General features: G+C 38.8%; 1 protein-coding gene across 4 annotated transcripts in view; it reads left to right on the plus strand.

Moving 5' to 3' along the window:
* LOC121280928 (spermatid perinuclear RNA binding protein) overlaps positions 1–19,738 on the plus strand; it is a 182,726-nt gene extending 162,988 nt beyond the window's left edge. For 3 of the 4 annotated variants that reach the window (XM_041193356.1, XM_041193359.1, XM_041193360.1), the window contains 4 exons: positions 1,391–1,531; positions 1,938–2,064; positions 7,513–7,557; positions 18,454–19,738. In XM_041193356.1, the coding sequence (XP_041049290.1) occupies positions 1,391–1,531; positions 1,938–2,064; positions 7,513–7,557; positions 18,454–18,548 (408 nt within the window). In that variant the 3' untranslated portion in view covers positions 18,549–19,738. Of the gene's footprint in view, positions 1–1,390; positions 1,532–1,937; positions 2,065–7,512; positions 7,558–10,865; positions 11,334–18,453 lie in introns of those variants that run through there. The other variant, XM_041193358.1, reaches the window with a different exon arrangement.
* Positions 19,739–24,095: the final 4,357 nt, after the last annotated feature.

Below are 24,095 nucleotides of genomic sequence, written 5' to 3' on the forward strand. Positions count from 1 at the left end.
GAAGAAAAATGCCTCTCTAGAATTTGTACAAACAGCAAGATTAATCGTTTTAATCTTCAGATCCTTAAATAGAGAAAATTTTAACATTAAATGTCCTTTTATTGGCTACAATATGCAATAGTTGGATTTGCGTATGTTTATTATCCCATATCCAGTCTTTGTATACGTGCTTACAATGATGTTTTAAGAAAACAAACAGATCTTAATGTGTTTTAAGTATTGGCAGAAGTGATTTTTAAATACAAGAGTTCTGTTAGGGCCAAGAATAAATATTGCTATTGATTTATTTGATGCATTAAGTACATTACAAATCCTTGGCAGCCATTGCAGTTCGACCTACAGCCAATTTACTATAATCACATAATTGTTAGACTGCAGAAGGGAGACCCATCGTGTCTGCCCCGCTCTCCAAATGAGCAATTCACTTAGTGCCATTTTCCCGCCTTCTCCCGGTAAACTTGCATATTCTTCCCTTTCAGACAACAATCTAATTCCTTTTGAATGCTTCAATTGAATCTGCCTCCACCACACTCTGTGCATTCCAGACTTGCTACATGAAAAAGTTTTTTCTCACATCGTTTTTGCTTCTTTTGCCAATTGCTTTAAATCTGTGACCTCTTGTTATTGATTCTTTCATGAGTGGAAATAGGTTCTTCCTATCTATTTTGTCCAGACTCCTCATGATTTTTGAACACCTTTATCAAATCTCCTCTCAGTCCTTTTTTCTCCAAGGAAAGCATTCCTAACTTCTTCAGTTTAGCTTCATACTGAACATCCTCATCCTTGGAACCATTCTTGTAAACCTTTTCTGCACCATCCCAATGCCTTCATATCTTCGCTAAAGCGCAGCACCTAGAACTGGATGCAATACTCCAGTTGAGGTTGAACTAGTAACAAGGGGATACCTTGATTCAGTTCATATTTAGGAAATATTATCCAGTGTAGAACTTCAACAACAGCACATTCCATTCCTGATGGGCCATAATACTTTCCTTTTACAAATTTACATTCACATGGATCCTCAGGTTACAGGTTGTAAACTAATCTATGGCAAATCAGTTAAATGTTTTATTTTTCGGAGATTATAGCTTCAAACTGCAGTACCAACGATTATGTGTAGTGAATTGAAGTTGCCAATTCGACATAACCTCCTTACTCTTGTACTCTACACCCCTATTAATAAAGCCTAGGATATGGTATGCTTTATTAAGCGTGCTCTCAACCTGCCCTGCCTCCTTCAATGACTTATGCACACATACACCTAGGTCCCTCTACTTCTGCACCCCCTTTAGGGTAATGAGGTAGAGGTATTTGAGCCTATTAAGTTTTCCATAATTATCCAGTAGTTTGTACAGGATCTGATTGAAAATTCTCATCTCCTTCTTCATAGGTGGAAGTAGATGGTCAGAAGTTCAAGGGAGCAGGTCCTAATAAGAAAGTAGCAAAGGCCAGCGCTGCTTTAGCTGCCCTTGAAAGATTGTTTTCTGGTCCCAGTGCTGCAAACAACAAGAAAAAGAGAACTGGTCCTCCGGTAGGGTTTCTATCGTTTTCTTTCTGCTTCTGTTGCATTTAATAATGTAAGTTAGGTAAGTAATTGATCACAAATTACATGCAAATAGTTTGTAATTAAAAATAGGACCTTTAACATGAATGAAAAATTTACATATCCACATGTCATTTATAGTCACATACATTTGTAGCATTTTTCTTCTGGAGTTTTATCAGTTTCTACATAAGTTCCCTTACCTTTCTTGTAAGTTTGGCAAATGTGCGTCAAACCATGCAAGTAGAATGTGTGTCATTTAATTAGCTCATTACAGGATTGACTTCCTTTAAATCTGAAATGATGATGCTTTGATTTTTCTTTTTTGAAAACTTAATCTAAATGAAATGATCACTTTTTGATTCATGCATTTTAATGTCTTCACTTTGTAAAGGCAAAGGGTCCAATTGCTGCTCCAGCAGCTGCAGTCCAGTCGCTCAGAGGCAGAGGCAGAGGTGCCTTGAGCAGAGGAGCTTTTGCTGGTGCAGCAGTAACAGCTGCTCCAAGCTATCTAACACCAGGTAATGCACATAGCGAAACAACAGTAGTCATGTTGAAAGTTACTGAAGATAACACTGTTTGCTTTATAAATGTCTCAGTTTCTATATTCTATTCTCTTATGGATATTGCCGGAGGAGCACAGAATTAAGTCACTTCTGTTCAAGTTCTGCATAGCCTTGCAAAATAAAGCACACCTGCATATAATGAAGCTGGCAGTGTCAGCTTCTTAACTGATTTTATTAATTTTGCTTACTAGTTTTGCAGACCTTCAACCCACATGCATTCACTTTTGGTTGCACGAACCTTTCCACTCCTCACTTGTCCTAACTGTGGCAAAGATGCTTCCCTTTAACCAACAAATTCTGTTTAACCATTAAAAAAGTAACAAATCTTTGTCTGGCAAAAATGAATAAGTACAAATCAATGGCCCATTTCCCTAATTCTTGCCAGTAACGTGGGGATATACCTTAATTTAGTTCATATTTAGGAAATATTGCCCAATATAGAACTTCAACAGCACATTCTCTTCCTGATGGATCATAGTGCTTAACTTTTACAAATTTATATTTACATGGATCCATCGGTTACACGTTGTAAACTTATCTATGGCAAATCAGTTAAATGTTTTATTTTTCCAAAGATTATAGCTTCAAACTGCAGTGCCAAAGATGATATGTAGTGAATCCTTGTGCAGGAGTTAGTAACTTCATTTATGCAATCAAGGGAAATACCAGCTGGATGGCAGGCATTCCTCTACAGGGAAGGAAGTAAAGGAAAATCGATGTGGCTCACATACTTTCTAGCAGCTGGATTGAGATTTGTTTTTGGACTCAAATTTATTGCTAATTACTTTGTTCATGGGAATGTTCATTTTGAATAATGTCATAAGTTTTACAGGGCCTTTGAGATTTTGACAACTAACTTCAACAAAACTGTACATATTATCCATTTGGTTATGTAAAAGTTTCTTATTATTTACAGAGAGACGATTGTTAAAATTATACATTCGACATTAAGAGCCCCTATAGCACTTCCTGCAATAATAATGTCCAGCCAACAATTTTCTCCCCATAGTTCTACTGACAGTCGTATTTCTTGCTGGAGTATGGTTTCATAGATACCTCACTCAATTGGCTATTCTTTCTAAGAATCTAGACAGAGTGCCTGGAGATCATTTACCATGATATCACAGCTAAGCTATTTTCATGCAGTGTTCACACGTATTACAGTGAAAATCCTGGCCATGTACATGTTTTGTTTCATCCATTGCTGACTTGAGAAAGCTAGCAGGAATTGAAAAGAAGCTCCACTGGTTGACATCCGCTAACTCAGCTTTAAACAAGGATCAGCCTTCTCCTTTGCTTGCATAGTAGCAAAACATGCAGCAATGATTTACGTATACATTGTGTCAGCCGTGACTAGTTCAGTAGCATCTCACCTCTGAGTCAGAAGATTGGTGTGTTCAAGTTCCACTCCAGGACTAAGCACAGAAATCAAGGCTGAAACTCCAGTTTACTGTCCAAGGTGCCACTTTTTTTAAATTCATTTACGAGATGTGGGCATCACTGGCTAGGCCAGCGTTAATTGCCCATCCCTAATTACCCTTGTGAAGGTGAGCTGCCTTGTGAGTTGCCTTCTTGAACTGCTGCAGTCCCTGTGGTGTAAGTACACCCAGAGTGCTGTTATGGAGTTGCAGGATTATAACCCAGTGACAGTGAAAGAACGATAATGTATTTCCAAGTCAGGATGATGAGTGATTTGGAGGGGAACTTCCAGGTGGTGATGCTCCCATGTGTCTACTGCCCTTGTCCTTCTAGATGGTAACAGTCGTGGGTTTGGAAGGCGATTCTGAAGGAGCTTTGATGAGTTTCTGCAGTGCATCTTGTAGATGGTACACACTGCTGCTACTGTTCGTTGGTAGTGGAGGGAGTGAATATTTGTGGATGAGTACCAATCAAGTGGGCTGCTTTGTCCTGGATGGTGACAGGCTTCTTGAGTGTTGTTGGAGCTGCCCTCTTCCAGGCAAGTGGAGAATATTCCATCACACTCCTGACTTGTGTCTTGTAGATGGTGGACAGGCTATGGGGAGTCAGGAGGTGACTCTCTGACCTGTTCTTGTAGACACTGTATTTATATGACTAGTCCAGTTCAGTTTCTGGTCAATGGTAATCCCCAGGATGTTGATAGTGGGAGTTTCAGCGATGGTAATGCCATTGAATGTCAAGGGGCGATGGTTAGATTTTCTCTTGTTGGAAATGGTCATTGCCTACCACACGTGTGGCACAAATGTTACTTATTACTTGTCAGCCCAAGCCTGGATATTGTCCTAGATATTTGGACATGGACTGCTTCAGTATCTGAGGACTTGCGCAACATTGTGCAATCACCAGCGAATATTCCCTCTTCTGACCTTATGATGGAAGAAAAGTCATTGAGGAAGCAGTTGAAGATATTTGGGCTGAGGACACTACCCTGAGGAACTCCTGCAGTGATATTCTGGAGCCGAGATGATTGATCTCTAATAACCACAACCACCTTCCTTTGTGCTAGGTATGACTCCAACCAGCGGAGAGTTTTCCCCCTTATTCCCATTGACTCCAGTTTTGCTAGGGCTCCTTGATGCTACACTCGGTCAAATGCTGCCTTGATATGAAGGGCGGTTACTCTCACCTCAACCCTGGAGTTCAGCTCTATTGTCCATGTTTGAACCAAGGCTGTAACGAGGTCAGAAGTTGAGTCATCCTGGCGGAACCCAAACTAAGCATCGGTGAGCTGGTTATTGCTAAGCAAGTGCGGCTTGATAGCTCTGTTGGTGACCCCTTCCATCACTTTACTAATGATTGAGAGTAGACTGACGGAGAGGTAATTGGCCCGGTTGGATTTGTGCTGCTTTTTGTGTACAGGACATACCTGGGAAATTTTCCACATAGCCAGGTAGATGCCAGTGTTGTAGCTGTACTGGAACAGCTTGGCTAGGGATGTGGCAAGTTCTGGAGCAAAAGTCTTCAATACTATTGCTGTAATATTGTCAGCCTTCAGCCGTTTCTTGATATCACGTGGAGTGAATCAAATTGGCTCAATCAATTGGCCGAGTTCGATCATCCACTCGGCACTTCTGGCTGAAGATTGTAGCAAATAATTCAGCCTTATATTTTGCACTGATTTGCTGCGCTTCTCAATCACTGAGGATGGGAATATTTGTTAAGCCCCCTCCAGTGAGTTGTTTAATTGTCCACCACCATTCATGATTGGATGTGGCAGGACTGCAGAGCTTAGACCTGATTCATTGGTTGTGAAATTGTTTATTCTGTCTGTCACTTGCTACTTATGCTGTTTGGCACACAAGTAGTCCTGTTTTGTAGCTTCACCAGGTTGACACCACATCTTTAGGTATGCCTGGTGTTGCTGCTGGCATGCCCTCCTGCACTCTTCATTGAACCAGGGTTGAACCCCTGGCTTGGTGGTAATGGTAGAGTGGGAGATATTCCGGGCCATGAGGCCACAGATTGTGGTTGAGTACAACTCTGCTGCTGTTGATGGTCCACAGCGCTCCATGAATGCCCAGTCTTGAGTTGCTAGATCTGTTCGAAATTTATCCCATTTAGTAGGGTGGTAGTGCCACATAATATGATGGAGGGTATCCTCAAAGTGAAGACAGGATTTCACCTCCACAATGAGTATGCGGTGGTCACTCTTATCGATACTGTCAGATGCATCTGCTGCAGGCAGGTTGGTCAAGCATGTTTTTCCATTACCACCCGGTCTAGCAACTATGTTGGCCTGCAGTGGTGCTACCGAGCCATCCTTGGTGATGGACATTGAAGCTCCCACATTCTGCGCCCTTTCCACCCTCAGTGCTTCCTGCAAGTGGTGTTCAAGTTGGGGCAGTACTGATTCATCAGCTGAGGGTGGGGGTGCGGTAAGTGGTAATCAGCAGAAAGTTTCTTTGTCCATGTTTGGACTGATGCACCAGGTCCCCAGAGCATTATCCTGGGTCTCCAGATTACCAGTCCAGTAACAATACCGCTACACCTCCCCGATGAGATGTTAAACTGAAGATCCATCTGCCCTCTCAAGGGGGTGTAAAAGATCCTGTGACTCTATTTGAAGAAGAGCAAGGAAGTTATCCCCAATGTCCTGGCCAATGTTTATGCCTCACTCATCATCACTGAAAAAAATTATCTGTCATTACCAATTTCAATTTGACTTGAAAGTTATCTGTCATTATCACAATGCTGTTCATGAGAGCTGGCTGTGTGCAAATTAATTGCCTGATTTTCTACATTGCAACAGCAGCAACACCTCCAAAGTACTCCATTGGCTGTGAAGCACTTTGGGATGTGCTGAGATTGTGAAAGGTGCTAGATAAAAGCAAGTTTTTTTCTTTTACCTTTTAGTGTGTCTCAATGCCCTCCACAGAGGAATAATTTTTAAATATAGACACCAAACTTAAGGATGATCAAAAATGTTGACAAACTGAAGCTTTTTAAGCAAAAGAGAGAGAAATGTAGGGCTAAACCTGCTCAAAAAGGATAATGAGTTACAAACAGTCTAGTTCAGGCTGAGATAATAGCATAGGACCAACTCAGTGGTAATGGTATGGAGTTTTTTGGTAGGGATGGAAGAAATTGACTTTGGCCTTCAGAGTGTTTAATTGGAGGCAATTGTAGCTCATCCAGAATTGCATGTCAGACACACTGTCTGCTAACATAGAGTAATGCAGTTAAGAGAGGGGGTGGATAGGTACAACTGGATGATATCAGTGCACAAGTGGAAGTTGTCCCCATCTCTGCAGATGATGTGATCAAGAGACAGCATGTGGATGAGAAAGAGATGCTCAAGGGCTTCCAGAGGTAATGGCGCAGGTTTAGGCAGAAAAGCCATTGCTGGAGATGCTCTGGCTGTGATTGGGTAGATAAGAGTGAAATCGAGCAAGGGCAGTCTCACTGATTAATACAGTAGTGAAGAGATGTTGGGAGATGAAGGTACATATACCTTTCCTGTAATAGGTAGGGAAGGAACAAGAAGGGAATAATTTAATTCTGGAAATATTAATGCTTTCATTAGTTCCACTTAAACTTGCTGATTCTGTTCTGACGTAAAGTATTGTGTCATTCACTCCCAGTGTTGAAGGTTTGTACATTCACTTTTGATTTTGTTGTAACACTGGTTTGCAAATTTCTGAAGACTTTCTCGGCAAGCTAGTGTAATTTTTTGGAAGAAGCAAAAGCAATGCATTTGGATTGGTCTGGTAATTAGTTGATTAGTTTAATATAGCCTTTGATCAATTTTAAAAATGGTAAATGCAGTTAATGGTGAAGCCATGAGCATATGTACCTGCAGTAAACTAAGTGGATCAAAAAGGATTATTGAATAAAATTACTTTTGTTGCATTGCTGTGTTCTTGCTGATATACTGCAGCAGTAGTAAGAGAAGAAAATAATGTTGGTTTTTCATTTTGGCTTTAGGTTATGGGGCACCATATGGATACAGTGCTGCTGCCCCAGCTTACGGTATGTATGGCAACGCAGTGGATTATGACTCTAAGATGACTATCATTTCCTTAGTGCCTTAATCTAGAACATGTATATCTCTGCACTGTGTAGAGATATATATGTGTGTTTCAACATTGACAACCCTCCAAGTACTAAAAGTCCATTTCCTGGTTTCTGCATGTATTCAACCATAGATAGTGAAAGTATTTCAAATTTCCATATCTCCCTTTTGAATTTCAAATTTTATGTTTGTAAAGTAAGATTATAGAGAGCATGGAACATATTACGAATTCAGAAAATTATGGAATATTTTCCAAAAATTCATTTGATCTATTATTACTTTATGTACTCTGAAGGGTTCAATGTTGCATTGAATTAAAACACAAGGTGTTGTTTTCAAATAGCAACTAGTTCATTTTGATCTACATGCTCATACAAAAACAGTCCAGTTGTCATTTTGACACAGCTTAAAACACAATAGAAGAATCAGCATAACCTTGTGGTTCTTCCCATGGTTGGAATTCTTCCTTGCAAAGATATGTCCAGCTGTAAAGGGACTGCTTGTAAAGTGCTTGTCCCCTTCCATGCCAAAGTGTACATTTTATTAAATGTAGCCCCAGTGCTTATAGCAATTAGATGCTCTCTTCAAAGCAAACTGCACTGCCAGACAAATTGACAAGTAGTCTGCAGTAACATTTATTAAGTTCACTGCTGCAACTACTCTTTTCCATAGCCTTAAGCAGGCATAATTAATTTTAAAGTTGCAAATTTAAAATGAGCCGTAATCACTTGATACCTAACAGAATTTAGATTTGTAAAAATTGAATCTTTAATTCTAATGTTATTGAATAATATGCCAGCATTCACATTTGTCTGCATTTTCAATCAATGATTACAATTTAAAGGGACTTTGGAACATGGGTGTACTGTGGTTAGTTAGCCTCAAAATTATAACCCACATATTCAGTTGAGTAACAGCAAGACAGGCAGAATGTCAACACTTAGACCCATCTCATGGTTGACTCCTGACAGTTTGCTTATCCTTGACAGCTGAAGGGCTTAGTGAAATTACTGCAATTTTAGCCACTAGTGTGACTGTGGAAAACATTTCATCGTGTTAACAATTTTGTCTGTAACCAGAATGAACCCTCCCCACCTGTTAAACTTGTTGCTTTGTCCCTAATTTTCCATTCAAACTTTTAAAATCGATTTCACTATTATCTGATTTAACCGGGTTGAGGCTGACAAGGAGGGAATGATTTAAACTTGATTTAAATTTGTCAATTTAAAAATATTTAAGATGAAAAACGGCATTAGTATTCTCACCTAGTAAATTAACATTCTAAAGATTTAATTTTAAATTGCATTTTTCTAGTACACAAAGCAAGCCAATATGAAACAATTTAGTTTTATTTTAAGTACTCTTTCAGAGATATTTAAGTCTGTGATCCCCACCACACTTCATTGTAACGGGTAAATGCTTAGTACTGGGAAGGTATATAAATTGACTCGAGCTTTTACCAACCTTTGACTGTTCATACACCTTTGTTGTATTGCAATACACATTTATTTCTAATGTTAGAACAATACTGACAGATTCCCATAACTTACTAAAATAAGCTTGATTTAATCACAGAAACTGGCACCATGCTGTTGCTTTGAATGAGTCTTATGTGCAAATGATGACAAGCAAGTGTAAGATTTATTTGGAGCCTGAGTTGGGCTGCACATGTGAGCAGTTTGAGTATCATGACAGGAGTTCCAAATATAAATCTGCAAAGTTCGCTATTACAGTCACAGCTGGCATGTGCCCGAAATAACTTACCTGATATATTTCTAAAATCAATCCTGAACACTTCAGTTCATATTTTGTCAGTTTGGTGTGCACCAATGTTCAACGAGGTCCAAATTAATGTTATTTCCTAGAAAGAGATCATTGTCATCATTTCTCACATAAAGGCCCTGTGTTTCTTCAGTGTCTAGATGTGATGCAAAACAATATTTGACACGGCTGTTTTCTTGGCTGTAGGTTGAAAGTGTCTTAATGCCTTTGTAAGCTGTTGCATGTTGGGAAATTTGCACTTCAGTCATCTGGTGCTGTTAAAACACCTACTGTTGCTGCTTTGTGATTTCTAATGAAGATTAAAATTGAAAATAAGAAATCTGTCTAGATATGTAGAATTCTGTGAGGCCACAAGAACTTAGTATTCAACCAAATAACATTAATTAACAACCCATAGATCTTTCCAGATCTGCTATTCAAATAAACTGCGGAATAATTTTTCTGTGGATGGCATCAGATTTGGATTCAGTCTTGAGGAAAATAGATAGTTTAGCCTTTTGAAGTGCTTATTGAAGAAGGGTGTTGTAAATTTATGGTAGCATCTGTAGTGAGTGTTTGCTGCCCAAATGTGGTAAGCATTATTACACTCTTTAAGTAATCTAGAATTATAACTTCCTGCAGACACACTTGGGTCAAGGTAGAGATTGGAGTATAACAATTAATATCTGAGTCCACCTCCAATACCAAACAACTTATTCGTATATGTTTAGTTGAAATAATTTTCTTCTTCTTCTAAAATTGCTCCAGTATTAAAAGTCCTCTGCTGCAACCATTGCTGATCATGAAGTCTGGCAAAACACTCCATTAAAAGATAGAAAGGTTCCATTTCATGGCAAGGGCACTTATTAGAGAGAAAATGAAAGCTGTCTTGGCTAAGGAAGAGAGAATATTTTACTACCATAATGAATTTATATTATGAAAAATGCTACCCCAGTTTAATTTATTTTTTATGCTGTTTTCCTTAAAATACATCAATTAAATAGATGCCTCAGTTTATCATTCATATAGAATTGGCAGCATTGCAGCCACACTTACTATCCCATTTAATCATTCTTTAATATAGTTTCTACCCTGATTTATTTTTCCCAGTGCCAGATTTTATCTTGAGGGAATCTATTTTACAAATAACGAGGTTTATGTTCAGCAGGATCAGTTTTATTTTAAAACATAGCATGTAGAGAAATGTTCAAAGCTTCACGGTTTCCAGTACTTAAATAAAAATACAATATGGGGACAGATGTGGCTAAAAATTGAAGTTTCCACGCACTTGAGTTACACAGTTTGTAATAGTTAGCATTAATTTTAATGCTGAGATTTTGTCAGCTTGTTCACTGAAATTAGATAATACATATAAAGAGAAATAAATAAGTTGAAATTGAATGGCTAATCTGGAAAGATCTATGGTAACAGAGCCTTATATTCTTAAGTCAATTTAATGGACCATTAAACTTATTTGGGGTCCTTTCGTTTCTTCTCTCTATAGGTTTGCCAGGCAAGAGAATGCTTCTGTTCCCTGTTATGAAAATTCCAACATATCCTGTTCCCCTTTACTCCTTTTTCAGCTAATTACTGTATTAGAAGCCTAACAACTGATTCTGATCACAATAGCAAAAAAAAGTGAGCATTAGGAGAAAAAAGTTGCTTTTTTAATTAAATTTCTTTTGAAAATGTTGTATGAAGCAAATTATTTGTAAAATAATTTTCCTATCTTTTTGATTTTAACAAAAAAGGCTTAGTTCATTAAAACTTGAAGATGTACTGTGAAATGTTACCTCATTCTCAATATAACTTATGCCAGCCTTCTGTGGTAGAAAGTAATAAACTTTAAAAAGAAAACCTCACAAACATTTTAATTGAATCATAGCTTCTGAAGAATTTTATGGAAGCTTATTTGTGAAGGATGTATAGATAATAGATCTCTGATCACAAATAAACACTTTCTGTTTCAGAACCAGCCAGCGTATTGCCTGTTTTATAAATCTCTATGTAGCAAAGCCTTAACCCAGTATTGTGCATATGCTCTGTACTGGCCATCATTTGTGTAATGAAAATGGTGCTTTCCCCCCTCAAATTTTATAATTAGTTTGTATTAATATATTTCAAAATTTAGTTTGCGTTGTCCCAAAACACTCGAGTTAGGCCAAATTGATGGTAAGTCTTATACAAATGATGGAAGCTGCAAATGAGCTAATATACCTATGTCCTTCCTAAGATCCTGGTATGAAGCATGTGTGTTAAAATTGGCTTAAGGCTGTCTTGCCTCCATAATCTCATATTTGGTTCTTGTGGCCTTTTTTTTATAGTTATCTGAGATGCACCTTAACTTTGCATTAGTTGCTTCTAGGTAGACAGGTTTTTAATTGATGGGCTGTAGTACAAAAACAAAAACAAAAAACTCCTTTGCTAAGGATCTTTTTCCCACTGCACAAAATGAAGAATCTGAAGCAGCAACAAGGTCCCCATGGATATTCGCTACTTAATTGTCCCAATTCTTGTTGAGTGCTGCTGTTTTTTTAAAAAGTGACACGTCTCACCCATGGGCCATCATTCTTGCATCATTGTCAAGCCTAACCGAACTTCAGATGCTTGTGTTTATATAATTGTTAACCAACATTTTTTATCCCAATGCCCTTTTTGTGTATATGCATGCCTTTTGTGAAAATGATATGCCACTATTATAGGCTTTGAGAATTATTTTAAGATCATCCTTGATTACATCACTTTCTTCCTAAGATTAAGGTACCAATCAGTTTGTTTGCAGTTTATTCCCGAGAAGGACACCTTCCTCTTAAAATCTTTTGACTATATTGGATTGTGGTAAGGATTGAAGTCAATGATAGCAGTTTATCAAGGTGTGTACAAGAATCTGAGATTTAGTTAATTCTAAATTGACCAAATGTTAAGTATTTCATGCTAGGGGTCTCGATGCTCTATTGGGAAAGGGCTTAAAGGGGCATAAAGCTTGAGATTTCTTGCTAAAATTGTAAATCCCTACTTAATAAAATCTGAAAGATAGTATGTTTTCCAGTGTAAAACCCCTAACAATATGTGCACAATTGCTGCACTTGTAAATCAGATACAGTGAAATGCAAAATATGCATATTATAGAATCATACCACACAGAAGGAGACTACTCTGCACATTATATCTGCACCAGCTCCCAATTCCCCTTCCCTGTCCCCAAACACTGATTCCACACACACACACACACACACACACACACACACCCCACCCCCCAGCCAACCGACTATTTATCCAGTTCCCCTGTGAAAGTTATTAAATCTAAAACAAAAACAGAATTACCTGGAAAAACTCAGCAGGTCTGGCAGCATCGGCGGAGAAGAAAAGAGTTGACGTTTCGAGTAATTCCACTACTCTCAGGCAGTGTATTCCACATCATAACAACTTGCCGAATTCTTCATTTCTGCCATCCTTTGTGTGAAGAGGTTTTTCCTAACTTCTCTCTTAAATGGCCGCCTTCTGATTTTACGGTTATGTCCTCTTGTCCTAAACACCCCAACCAGCGGGAAAATTTTCCCTCTATCTACTCAATCAATTCTTTCAAAACCTTAATTAAATCAACCCTTAGCCACTACAGGTTCACATTTGATGGCTGGTAACACTTGACCACTGCCAGTAACAATGCTATTGAAATTTCAGCAATTGTCTGCCTACCAGTTGCATAATCCTTCGGTTTATAGTCAGCACGACTGTACCCTGTGAAACCAGAACAAATGTATTTTGAATTAACTTAACTTATGACTCAAAACTTTTGCTTTTGTTAAGTTGAGTTAGGGGGAGATGGTGGTGTAGTGGTAATGTCACTGGACTGGTATTCCTGAGGCCCAAGCTAATGTGCTGGGGACACAGCTTCAAATCCCACCATGGCAGCTGGTAGAATTTTAATTCGTTTAATAAATCTGGAATATAAAGCTGACCTCAGTAATAATGACTGTCAAACTACCATTGATTGTTATAAAAACCCACCTGGTTCATTAATGTCCTTCAGAGAAGGAAATCTACCATCTTTACCCAGTCTGGCCTACATGTGACTCCAGGCCATGTGGTTGACTGTCCTCTTACATGACCTAGCAAGCCACTCAGTTCAAGGGCAATTAGGTGTGGGCACCAAATGCTGGCCTTGACAGTGACATCCACATACCATAAAGGAATAAAGAAAAGTCCTCAATTGAGCACCTAAACTTTTAAATTGGTGCTTATGGGAACCCAAGAGTAATAATTGATTATAGGGAAATATTTTATTATTTCTTTGTGGTGGAAAATAGGTTGCCTTATAGAGTATTTGACACAACGAAAATAAAAATACCTGGAAAAACTCAGCAGGTCTGACAGCATCTGCGTAGAGGAACGCAGTTAACGTTTCAAGTCCTTATGACTCTCAACAGAACTAAGGAAAAATAGAAGAGAGTGAAAAATAAGCTGGTTTAAGGGGGGTTGGGACAAGTAGAGCTGGATAAAGGGCCAGTGCCAAGAGATGTCATAGACAAAAGGACAAAGGGGTGTTGACGGTGGTGATATTAGCTAAGAAATGTGCTAATAGGTGACATTAAGGGTAGAAAGCAGGATGAGCAAGGTACAGATAACCCTAGTGGGGGTGGGGTGGGGGGAAGGGATCGAAATAGGCTAAAATGTAGAGATAAAACAATGGATGGAAATGCATTTTTGGCAGCCTAGTTATTTGCTTCACAATGCTGTGGTTGACTGGATTGCCTCTTCATGTGCCACACAACCTATTTAGTTGGGTTTGCCACAAGGGATAATTAAAATCCATTTTTACTGATTTGTATCAATAAATTCACAACTTTTTCGAATGAATTGCTTTTTGTAAGGCAATAATTCCTCTCAGGTTTGAGCGGAAAATCACTGAAAATTTCCCAGTCTTTTTTTGCTAGTCAAAAATCTGATCCAGAATTGTGGACAGATTGCAATAGTGACAACCACATGCATTGCATGTTAAGTACCAACAATTTTTATTATTTCAACACCAGTGTGGCTGGAGCAACAACAATAAACATGAATACTCTAATCTTAATTTAAAGAAAACTATCTAATGTTACGTGACAATCCCATCAAAATTATGCCCATGGACTTCGTGAACAATTGTAGGTTATCATTTAACTAGACTACTTTTTTAAATTGTTCTTTGAGTGTTGGTGATGCTTAAATTTAAAAACTGCTTTTACGATTTACTGTGAAGTTTTACAGGTTTTCTTTTTGAAGTATTTTTTCACAAAGTCGGCTAAGCAGTTTTTTTTTTGAGAGACTGATGTGAACTCTTTGTCATCCTCTGTCAAGAGAGAAGTGTTGACATTGAAATTATAAGGAATATCACAGTCCGTTGACATTTACAAATCCGCTTAAAGGGTGGTGACTGGAGGATGGTACATCAAAACCTAAATATGTCATTATAGTTTTGATCTTAAACTCTGTTTGTTGTTCAGTGCATATGATTTATCTAATCCTTGTGTATATAAAATGAATTAAGTAGGTACATTTTGATGACCAAGAATATATAGGAATGACTCAGGTACGTAAATCATCTACTTGTTTCTGTCTCCTAAAACCCTTCAATTTAGGGAGCACTCAATGATGATAATAGGCCCCAGGTATTTTTGCTGGAAAAGTTCAAAAGGATAATGTCATCATCAACAGTACTGTTTCATGTGATTGTGGTGTTCCTGTTTAATCATTGTTACAAATGGAAATAATATATTTTCTTTTGATTGGTTTTCACTGTAATCATGGTTCTTTACACAATACGTTGTGAAAACTAAATTCATACAATTTGCTGCCCAAGTGTAATGCTGGGCATTGTCAAACATAATTAGCAGTCAAACACAATAATAGAATGATGTTTTGCAATCCCACCTAAGAAAAAAACGGGATTAAGGCAGCCTGGTTATGCTTATTGGTGCATCAATTAGAGAGCAATGGTTGCAGAATTAAGGCTTTAATTCACTGATTAATCCTAGCCAGGCGCATAAGGAAGAGGTGCTAAACCAAAAAGCAAAAGGGGAAAATCTGAGACCATTTGAATCTCAATACTAATGGAGTCTGCAGTATGAAACCAGCTTCACATTTGCCCCTCTCACTGAACCACAGAGATTTGGATCTTCTACACAGCTCTAATGAAAAAGAAAGTGCAGACCTGGATTGTTAAAATTTTTAAACTGTTTTTGCTATCATTGGCTTCTTCCTTTTCACACTGGAAGGGGGAAAAAGGTCTTGAATAGTGCCTGACAATAATGGATATTGTAAGCCTTGCCTGTGTCTGCATCCAGTGTGCTGAAAGTATTCTGAATGGTTTGAGATATCAAAAATACATATAGGTACACAATCTGATGGAATGGCCCATATGTTAATTAGTAAATATGACTTCATGTGATTGGATGTGACTCAGACATGAATGGCAAGTGGAACTATTACATGCAATTAAGGATTTTTGTTTTCTTCATTTCCAACTACCAAGGGTGAGAACTTTCTGCCATATGGTAGAATTCTGACTTTTGGATCACGGAATTCTGCCCTTTTAATTTTGTTCTGACCTTTCCCTAGCAGGGGGAGCCCTCAATCAGCCCCTCTTCTTTAATGTATCGCCAGTTCTGATCTGGCTTTTCCTTCCAATTGATCTAATTACAGTCCCAATGACTCACTTTCTATGATTGGGAGATGCAGAGGCTTTGCCCCCAGTAGCTGCTGCTCCCATGTGCCACCTGCAGAAGTGCCTTCCAGCATTGGGCCCTCTTCCTAGTGTTGCCTCCGCTGCAGGGGTCACTGCTGCTGGCAGAGGATGACTGGATTGCCTTGCCCAATATGAGGCCTCGTAACTGATAGAGCAACTCAGCCCCGACTCAACCACGGTGTACTGCTTGGCTTCAGGCTGTGGCTCCATCCCTGGAACGGAGGGAGGGAGATTTCAGCCACATCCTGGCCTCAGCAGCAGTTGTGTCTTTCTGCTGCCTCTGGCTTGAACTACTCGGGACGCCCGCACTACCCAAGTATCCAGTGATTGAAGATCTGATGTTCCCCAGCCCGTCGGGGTCTGAGCCCTTGGGGCCTGATCTGCTAATCCCTGAGGAGGTGACTCACCTTTCCCCGGCATTGTGGATCCAAGTGGGTACCAGCCAAGAATGAGTTGCAGCCGCCCTCTTACAGCAAGGACATCAGCAGTGACGAGGAGCCAAGTTCGAAGAAGGTGGTGAAGTTCAGATTGTGTTGGGGGGAGGGGGTGGTGGAAGAGTGGGGAAGGAAGAGGGGGTGAGTGGGGGAGGGGAGGAAGGGGTGAGTGAGTGTGTGTTAAGGGAGGGTATGAGTGAGGGGCTGGGTGGGGAGGGGATGGGATGAGTGAGGGAGCTGGTTGGGAAGGGAGTGAATGAGTGAGCAGGAGGTGGTTTGGGAAGAGGGGCTGTGGGTGAGTGAGTGTGGGGAGGGGGTTTGGGAAGATGGGTGTATGGCGGGAGAGGAACTGATAACAATGTGTGTGTGGGTAGGGGGAGAGAGGGGCTTCCCTGAGCCCTCTGGCACTATAGAACATGGAGAGCTTGGCTGAAACCTACGTGAATACATAAAATAATAACATTTTTAAAAAGCGCTTTTAAAAGCACAGATTTTCACTTCTATATGATGTATTATATGTTGATCTATAATATGCAAATTTTAATAATTATATGCCAAATATTACTGTGCTGATTTATTGCTGTTTAGTTTTGGCTGGCATATGGCCACATCCATTTTCAAGGGCTTTTTTAAATATATATTTGATAATGGGATGTGAGCATCGCTGGCAAGGCCAGCCTTTGTTGCCCATTCTTAATTGCCCTTGAGAAGGTAGTGGTGAGCTTGGAGCCACATTGGAAAATAGTTTGCAAAGAACTGCATTAGTCCATCGCTTCACTTCACATGCGAAGGTCCAACAACGTCTTGCTCTGTTGTTCATATGGACTTCATCCCGTATCATGTGCGCTAACTGCATCGAATGCTGAAATGCTGAGGTCACCGTGGTGGTTTGATACAAATACGTTGGCCCACATTCTTGATGGTAATTTAAGGTAAAGGGAAAACTAATGTTTCCACCCATTTGAAGTGGTCTAGACGTATATACATTTCGCCTCAGATCATAAAAAGTGCCCTAATTACTTGATTCCTTGTCACAAAAAAATTTCAGAGCTTTCTGTCTTTGGTCACTCTCATCCCTGAGCTACATAGATTCAAGATATGACTTTTTTCAATTATAATGATTCATCAAGACCCTAGTGGCAGATGTAAAGGCAGAACCTGAAAAGCTAGTTTAAGGTTTTGTAACATTCTTGTTTAGAATATTTGCTGCGGATATTTAGGCAAATTCTCTATTTTCTGACCATGTCTAAAGGGAAAATTCAGAAATATTTCTCCAAGTGCATTCCCCCAACTATAGCTGACTGTAATGTGCAGAACATACTTGAAAAGTTGAGACCATCTTTACTACAAGTTTTTACTGCTTTGCAAGGCAAGTCTTAAATTGCATAAAAACTCATACCGTTAGCTCTTGCGATTTGCAAGACAGAAGTTTGAACAGACATGCCATTTATTGTCCTGAGTTCTATTCATTGCACAGAGAGGTTTATTTTTTGTGACCTTTAGATGAAACAAAGCTATTTCTGATATTAGGAGTACTGCTGCTCGTTGCTTCGCCCAGTTCAAGCATGTTAATCGTGTTCCATAACATAGATCTATCAGCAAGCAGTTGTACAGCTTCCAAAATAATGGCTGAGATTGTTTTATTATCTTTTTCACATTTATTCCAAATGACTAACCACATTGTCTGAAACCCACCACCCCCCCCCCAATTGCTGCAAATTTTACATTTCTCTGCTTTATTTAAAATGAGCTTTTTATCAAAGTAGGAAATGCGTGACTCAGAATTTGAATGCCTTTGATAAAGGTTGTCCCGTTTGCAATGAAAATTCCACATACAGCTAAAGGAGCAGAGAAATATAAATGCTAATGGAACAGCTTCACTGCAGTGATAATTAATGTGCAGTTTTGCTTCTCTGCTTTTTTCCTTACTGTAGGTGGTTTTTTCATTGACAATCCCTATTACCAGCCTCGGGCCATCGCACCATTTATTATTCACTTGGGTCCTCAGGATTTCGACTCTGACTTCTAGAACCATCAGGTTGTGAGACTTGAAAACTTATTTTTGTTATGTCAGTTCGGCTGTGGGCTAGGGGAAAATGGCAGACTGTTTCAAGGCCATATATCTATCCATCCCTTGCACGAATAGCAATCTTTGGCAGTAGCTTACTTGAAATTTAGAATTTAAATGTTTAAGCCAAAATCATGAGGATTATTTATTAATGATTCCAACCATTAGAAATTTGAACTGTATAATGAAGTTGATTCTCTTTCCTATTCCTCCACTTTAACATATACAAATCCTATGCTGTTTCATTGGAGTTTGCATTTGAGACATGTATTTTGTTTTGTACTTAAGTAAAAATTGTTGTGAATTTGACTTACTTTGTCAGCTCTGCTGCTAGTCATTTACTTAATGGGTTTAACAGTTAGATTTTGAAGTGAAATGCCATTAATATGTTGCAAAACCACCAGATTTATTAGTTTTAAATATTGTGCAATATGAAAGTAACACTAAATCGATCCTTTATTTACAAAGTAATGAACATTCTCCAGTAAGGATGTATTTAAATGCTAACGCCTCAGTGTTTTCCTTGAATTATTAATACAGGGTTTAAAATACAATTGTAAAATAATTTTCTAAATTTATGGTGGCTGGGCGCTGTTTAAGGTAATTGTTTAATACAATCAAAAATATGAAAGCTGAACAAAGCCACTGGCTTTGTGTACAGCAAGATACTTGAAATCAAATCAAATGTATTTGAAAGAGATGAAGTTAAGCACAAGTAGAGGAAAGCAAATTTTCATTATTAATCAACATTTTCTATAGCATGGCTGATGAATTAACACTTAATCAAATATAAAACCTATGGGATTAATATCGAAAATATGGCCAGTACTTGAAATGTGTGTTCATTAGCATTTTTGTTACTTATAGAACTGTAATTTATACTCTATCCCTTTAAACTGTTGGAACACTAAATGCCATTGGAAATGGGCAGTTATCTAATTTATTATAGCCATCTGAAAACATATACTATTTATTGTTGTACACAATTAGTATCTTATTTAGTTCACTGTTATTTTAGTTTTAGAAGTGAAATAACATTTTGTTTTTTACGTTCAGATTTATGTAATAAATGTGACAATTGAGAACTTTTATATTTTTGTTAAACTTCACCCATGTAAGTGGTTTATTAAATCTTGCTTGTGTCTGCAGTGTCTAGGTTAAATCACAGACATTTTTTCATTCTGTTGTCAATTAAATTGATGGCAAAACCATTCCTAGGTAAGTAACATCAGCAACGACATCCCACATGTGAGTGGAAAATTATTACACGGTATTTCTTGGAAAATAGATGAGTTCTCAACAAGTCGCTATCAGATGTTGTCACCTGAAAGTGAGACATGATTGTCACTCTACACTGGAAAATTCATTTCGTGATGCTGTTGACACTGCTTTTAAAAAAAAACCTGTGCCATTGGCCAGAATTCTTACCTTGATGGGTGGGCGGGCCCCACCGGCTCAGCGGCGGGTGGGCAGCCAAACTCCACTGCCGAAATAGGGCCCGCTGCCATTTTGAGTGGGCGGGCCAATTAAGGCCCGCCCAGCGACCTGCCTGACAGGAAGCGCTGTGCTCTATGCACTTCCTGTGGGGGGGGGGGTGGAGGGATTTCCCCATCCGTCAAAGTGCGCTCTTTTTCACATGCACGCATTGCTCCCTGAGACCAAGTGGTGTCTCAGAGACCACTGACAGTGTAAAAAAACATTAAAAATAGAAAGATATAAAGATTGTTAACATGTCGCTCTCATGTGACATTAATAAAAAGGACATAAACTTTATTAAACTTTTTAAAAACGGACATGAAACCTCATCCCGCCGGTGGATGAGGTTTCATGTATTATCGGGAGCCCGCTGGGGCTCCTATCCTGCCCGCCAGCCTTAAGGTTGGACGGGCAGGGTCTTTAATGATTTTAATTAGGCTATCAATGGCTTTAATTGGCCCTTGACAGGTCGGCGGGCGGACAGCTGATTTCTCCCTTCCACCTGCCTTCCTGAATATTTAAATGGACCAGGATGAGGTCGGGGGTTCCTCCCAATGTCATTTTCCCATCGGCGAGCTGGCCCCGCCCCCAAATCGCTGGCGGGAAAATTCTGGCCATTGTGTTGCCATCAGATTATCTTCCGTGTACCCCATTGCTTATAAGACCTTATTCTGAAGTATTGCATTTAGGTGCTCTCCAGTTGCCTTCAGGAACCCACTTTCTGAAAAGACCTTCTTGTTTTGCCATTTATCGTTTTGTTCTGGATTGATAATATTTCTTTAATCTTTTTGAAAATTAGTTTTCAATTTGCAGACAGCTTCTTGAAAGTTTTTTTTTACTTGCGCAGTATCACGGTGCTTCTTGTTGCATCTCAATATTTTCTCACTGGGGCTGTCTTAGGAAATTTCAGCTCAATTCTGCTCTTTCTTCCATCAGCTGATGCAAGCTTCTTACTCTAAAACTTTTTATGGTTGGAACTACAACGGTATCTGATTGTCTTCAAACATCCAATTTTTGTTCTTGATGAATGAAAATATTCGTGGCAAATGCTTTTGGCTTTGTTCGGTTTATTCTAATTCTAAAACTTGCCAGGTGTTTTTCTTTGTATTCCCTTGATAACATTGACATTTATTGTATTCCAACAAACATTTCATGACATTCAGAAGTAGAGCCTTCACCAAAAGTGGCAAATACAAACTACTTATTCATTGTAAATAGATCCTACAGATGAGCCCCGGGTTTGTAATTATGCCAACAGTTCAAGTAGAACCTGGGAGCATTCTGCAATTTTAGTATCAAAAGACAGTATGATCTGTCTCTTCCAGAAATAGTCAGAAGTCTGATGTATCTCTGGGTTCTGCAGTGGTGCTGATGCAATTCGTAACTAAGTGCTCATGTATGAAACTTTGCCTAACTTTTATGTGATCTTTGGTAAGATCAGCCTTCCAAAATAAACACCCTGACCTGTGTGCCGGTATAATTCCATTTGATGCTCACAACATATGCAAGGCAGAAGAGGCCACTTAACCCAGTGGTACTCAAACTTTATTCGATGAAGCGCCCTTTTTCAAATGGATTAGTAATCATGGACGCCACCATCTAAATTATAATACTCATCATATGTAAGTTCTGCATCTAAGGAGTGTTTTAATAATGCTTTTAAGAAAACAGTTAATTATTTTGAGTAGCAATTTGAGGACTAAAAACCATGATGAGACATACCAGATAAACCAGAGAGAAAGGCTAAGTGTAAGTCCGCTAACATTCTAGTGTCTGCCAACTGAAATGCTTTTAATGTGGTTAAAGCTTACTCATGTAGTATGTCATTATTAAACAATCAGTTCACAGATCTCAGTTTCACTTTATTTATATATTTAACAGGCTCGAAGTAGGTATATTTTATTTTTTCTAATTCACCAACATACAAAGTTTCCTTCGCTCCAATTCTATTATTCACTTGAACATGACATTCTCGAAAATACTTTACAGACTTATGCAAACCCAGTTTCTCAGTGTTATTTAATCATTCAAGGAAATTACATTACTGCAGCATGGTGGAAGATTTAAGTAAGTCAAACTGACAGCTTTTTCACAGCAATAAGAATCAAGCCAACAGGAGATTAAAATAAACAGAAAATGCTCAAAATATTTAGCAGGCCAGCAGCATTATAATTGTGCATGCTCACAGCATGGGTACAGATTGAATGCACCCTAATATCAAGCAGCAGCTGGCTGGCTCCCCTCCACCACCCCACCTCTACCACCTCCCACCAACAATAAATGTGAGATTCTCTGCTGAAACCCTGGTAGGCGAGGCACTCATCACCATGAAGAAGGATGAGTATTCAGGAGTTTTGGGGATGGATATCTTGGCAACTCTATGTGTGGGGCAAATGTTACTGCTTATTTGTACAAACAAGTGGCTTGTCTCCTTTTCTTCTCTCAAGTTGATGATGTTGTCCAAGCTGGAATGGTGCATAACTTAAAGGAGAACTTGCAGGTGGTGATGTTTCTATTTTATTGATCATTAAATATTATATATTCCATAGACATGGATAATTTAAGGTGCTTAGGTTTCCTTTTAGATCTCCAGAAATGTGTTACAAGTTGCTCTTCTAAGGGAGGAGATTTTGTGGTAAACAATTTGAAGCTACATGAGAAAGTTGACTGGGAATGACACTGTGCAAACTTGAGCTATGATTTGGACCATAAGAAAGATTGCTGTCACTGTATTTGTAATGTTTGGTGCAAAGCTCCTTATAAGAAATTAGTAGAAGACCCCACTGATCACAAGGCATCCAATTCCCCCACCCACCCCAGCAATTGTGGTTTTGAGACAAATGGTCTTTTTCTACTTCTCTCAAAGATCAAGGAAGACCATATCTGTAGTAATATTATCCATTAGTAAATGATTGTACATCTTTTGAAATCATTGTGTAGTATTTGCAATGTTATGCCAACTGTTTTGAGAACTTATGAATAAATTAACCTCCAAATTTGTGTGCTGTGGCAAGAGTACAAAATTTGGCGGCTCCTGTGTAATTGATAGCACTTCCAAGGTTCTTTATCACCATAAGGAGCTTGTTCAATAGGACTGGTATAAAACACTAGTGTTCAAGTGTTTTAGCCCAACGACACATTCAGAATAATGATAAGTTAATATAGATCAGCCGGAGTAGTCAGCTTGTTCTGAGTTACTGTACTGCTAGATGGGTTTCTGCCCTTGTTCTGGATGACTACTTTGCACCTTTCTTTGCTTCAAGAGCATTTATTTGCAGTGAGTCCTTTTCCTCACTGATGAAGTTGAATAGACCATTCAATTCCAGTGACAGCAAATAAAACATGAAACCGGCAACTTAATACAAGTTTTTTGTGAAGTGTAGGGGTTTTATCTGTGGCAGGGAGGGGAGTACATCTGCACTTGTTGAGAACCAGTTTTTCCAGAGTGTAATTGTAATAATCTTTCACTGTTCTGAAATTAATACTGGTAGCCCATGTTTCATTTATCACCTCTTTATGTGAAATCAATTAAATCATGCTATAAATTTATTTTTTCATTGTTAATGTTTTGTTCCAACAGCAAACAATCTAAATTACATGTTAAGCTTCACTCCAGTAAAGGTAGTTATCATATTTAAATTGCACCATTCTCTCATGTAATATGGTGTTATATAGCAGTTGTCCTGTGCATTGAGGACCAGAATGGATTGGAGTTGTGACAGAATTAATTTTTCCAATATACGGGTTAGTCCTCCCAAACTCTCCAAGACAAAACCAGTACATTGATTGCATGAAATTCCAAATTGTTTTGGTTTTGGCCTGTGTGTCCATAATCCATTGCAAGCTACTACATACCACATTGTTACCACATTGCTACAGGGTGCATTCTGGAGCAATCTGTGTGCAAAATCTGTAAATATAGAGTGGAACTACTGTAACAGGCCAGAACTGAACGGTACTGAACTGAACATAACTGTCTGAGTCAAAAATTGCTGGACTTCTATTTGAAATGTTTTGTGTTTCAGACTATCT

This window comes from Carcharodon carcharias, chromosome 8 (assembly GCF_017639515.1).
Source record: "Carcharodon carcharias isolate sCarCar2 chromosome 8, sCarCar2.pri, whole genome shotgun sequence".
Lineage (NCBI taxonomy): Eukaryota > Metazoa > Chordata > Chondrichthyes > Lamniformes > Lamnidae > Carcharodon > Carcharodon carcharias.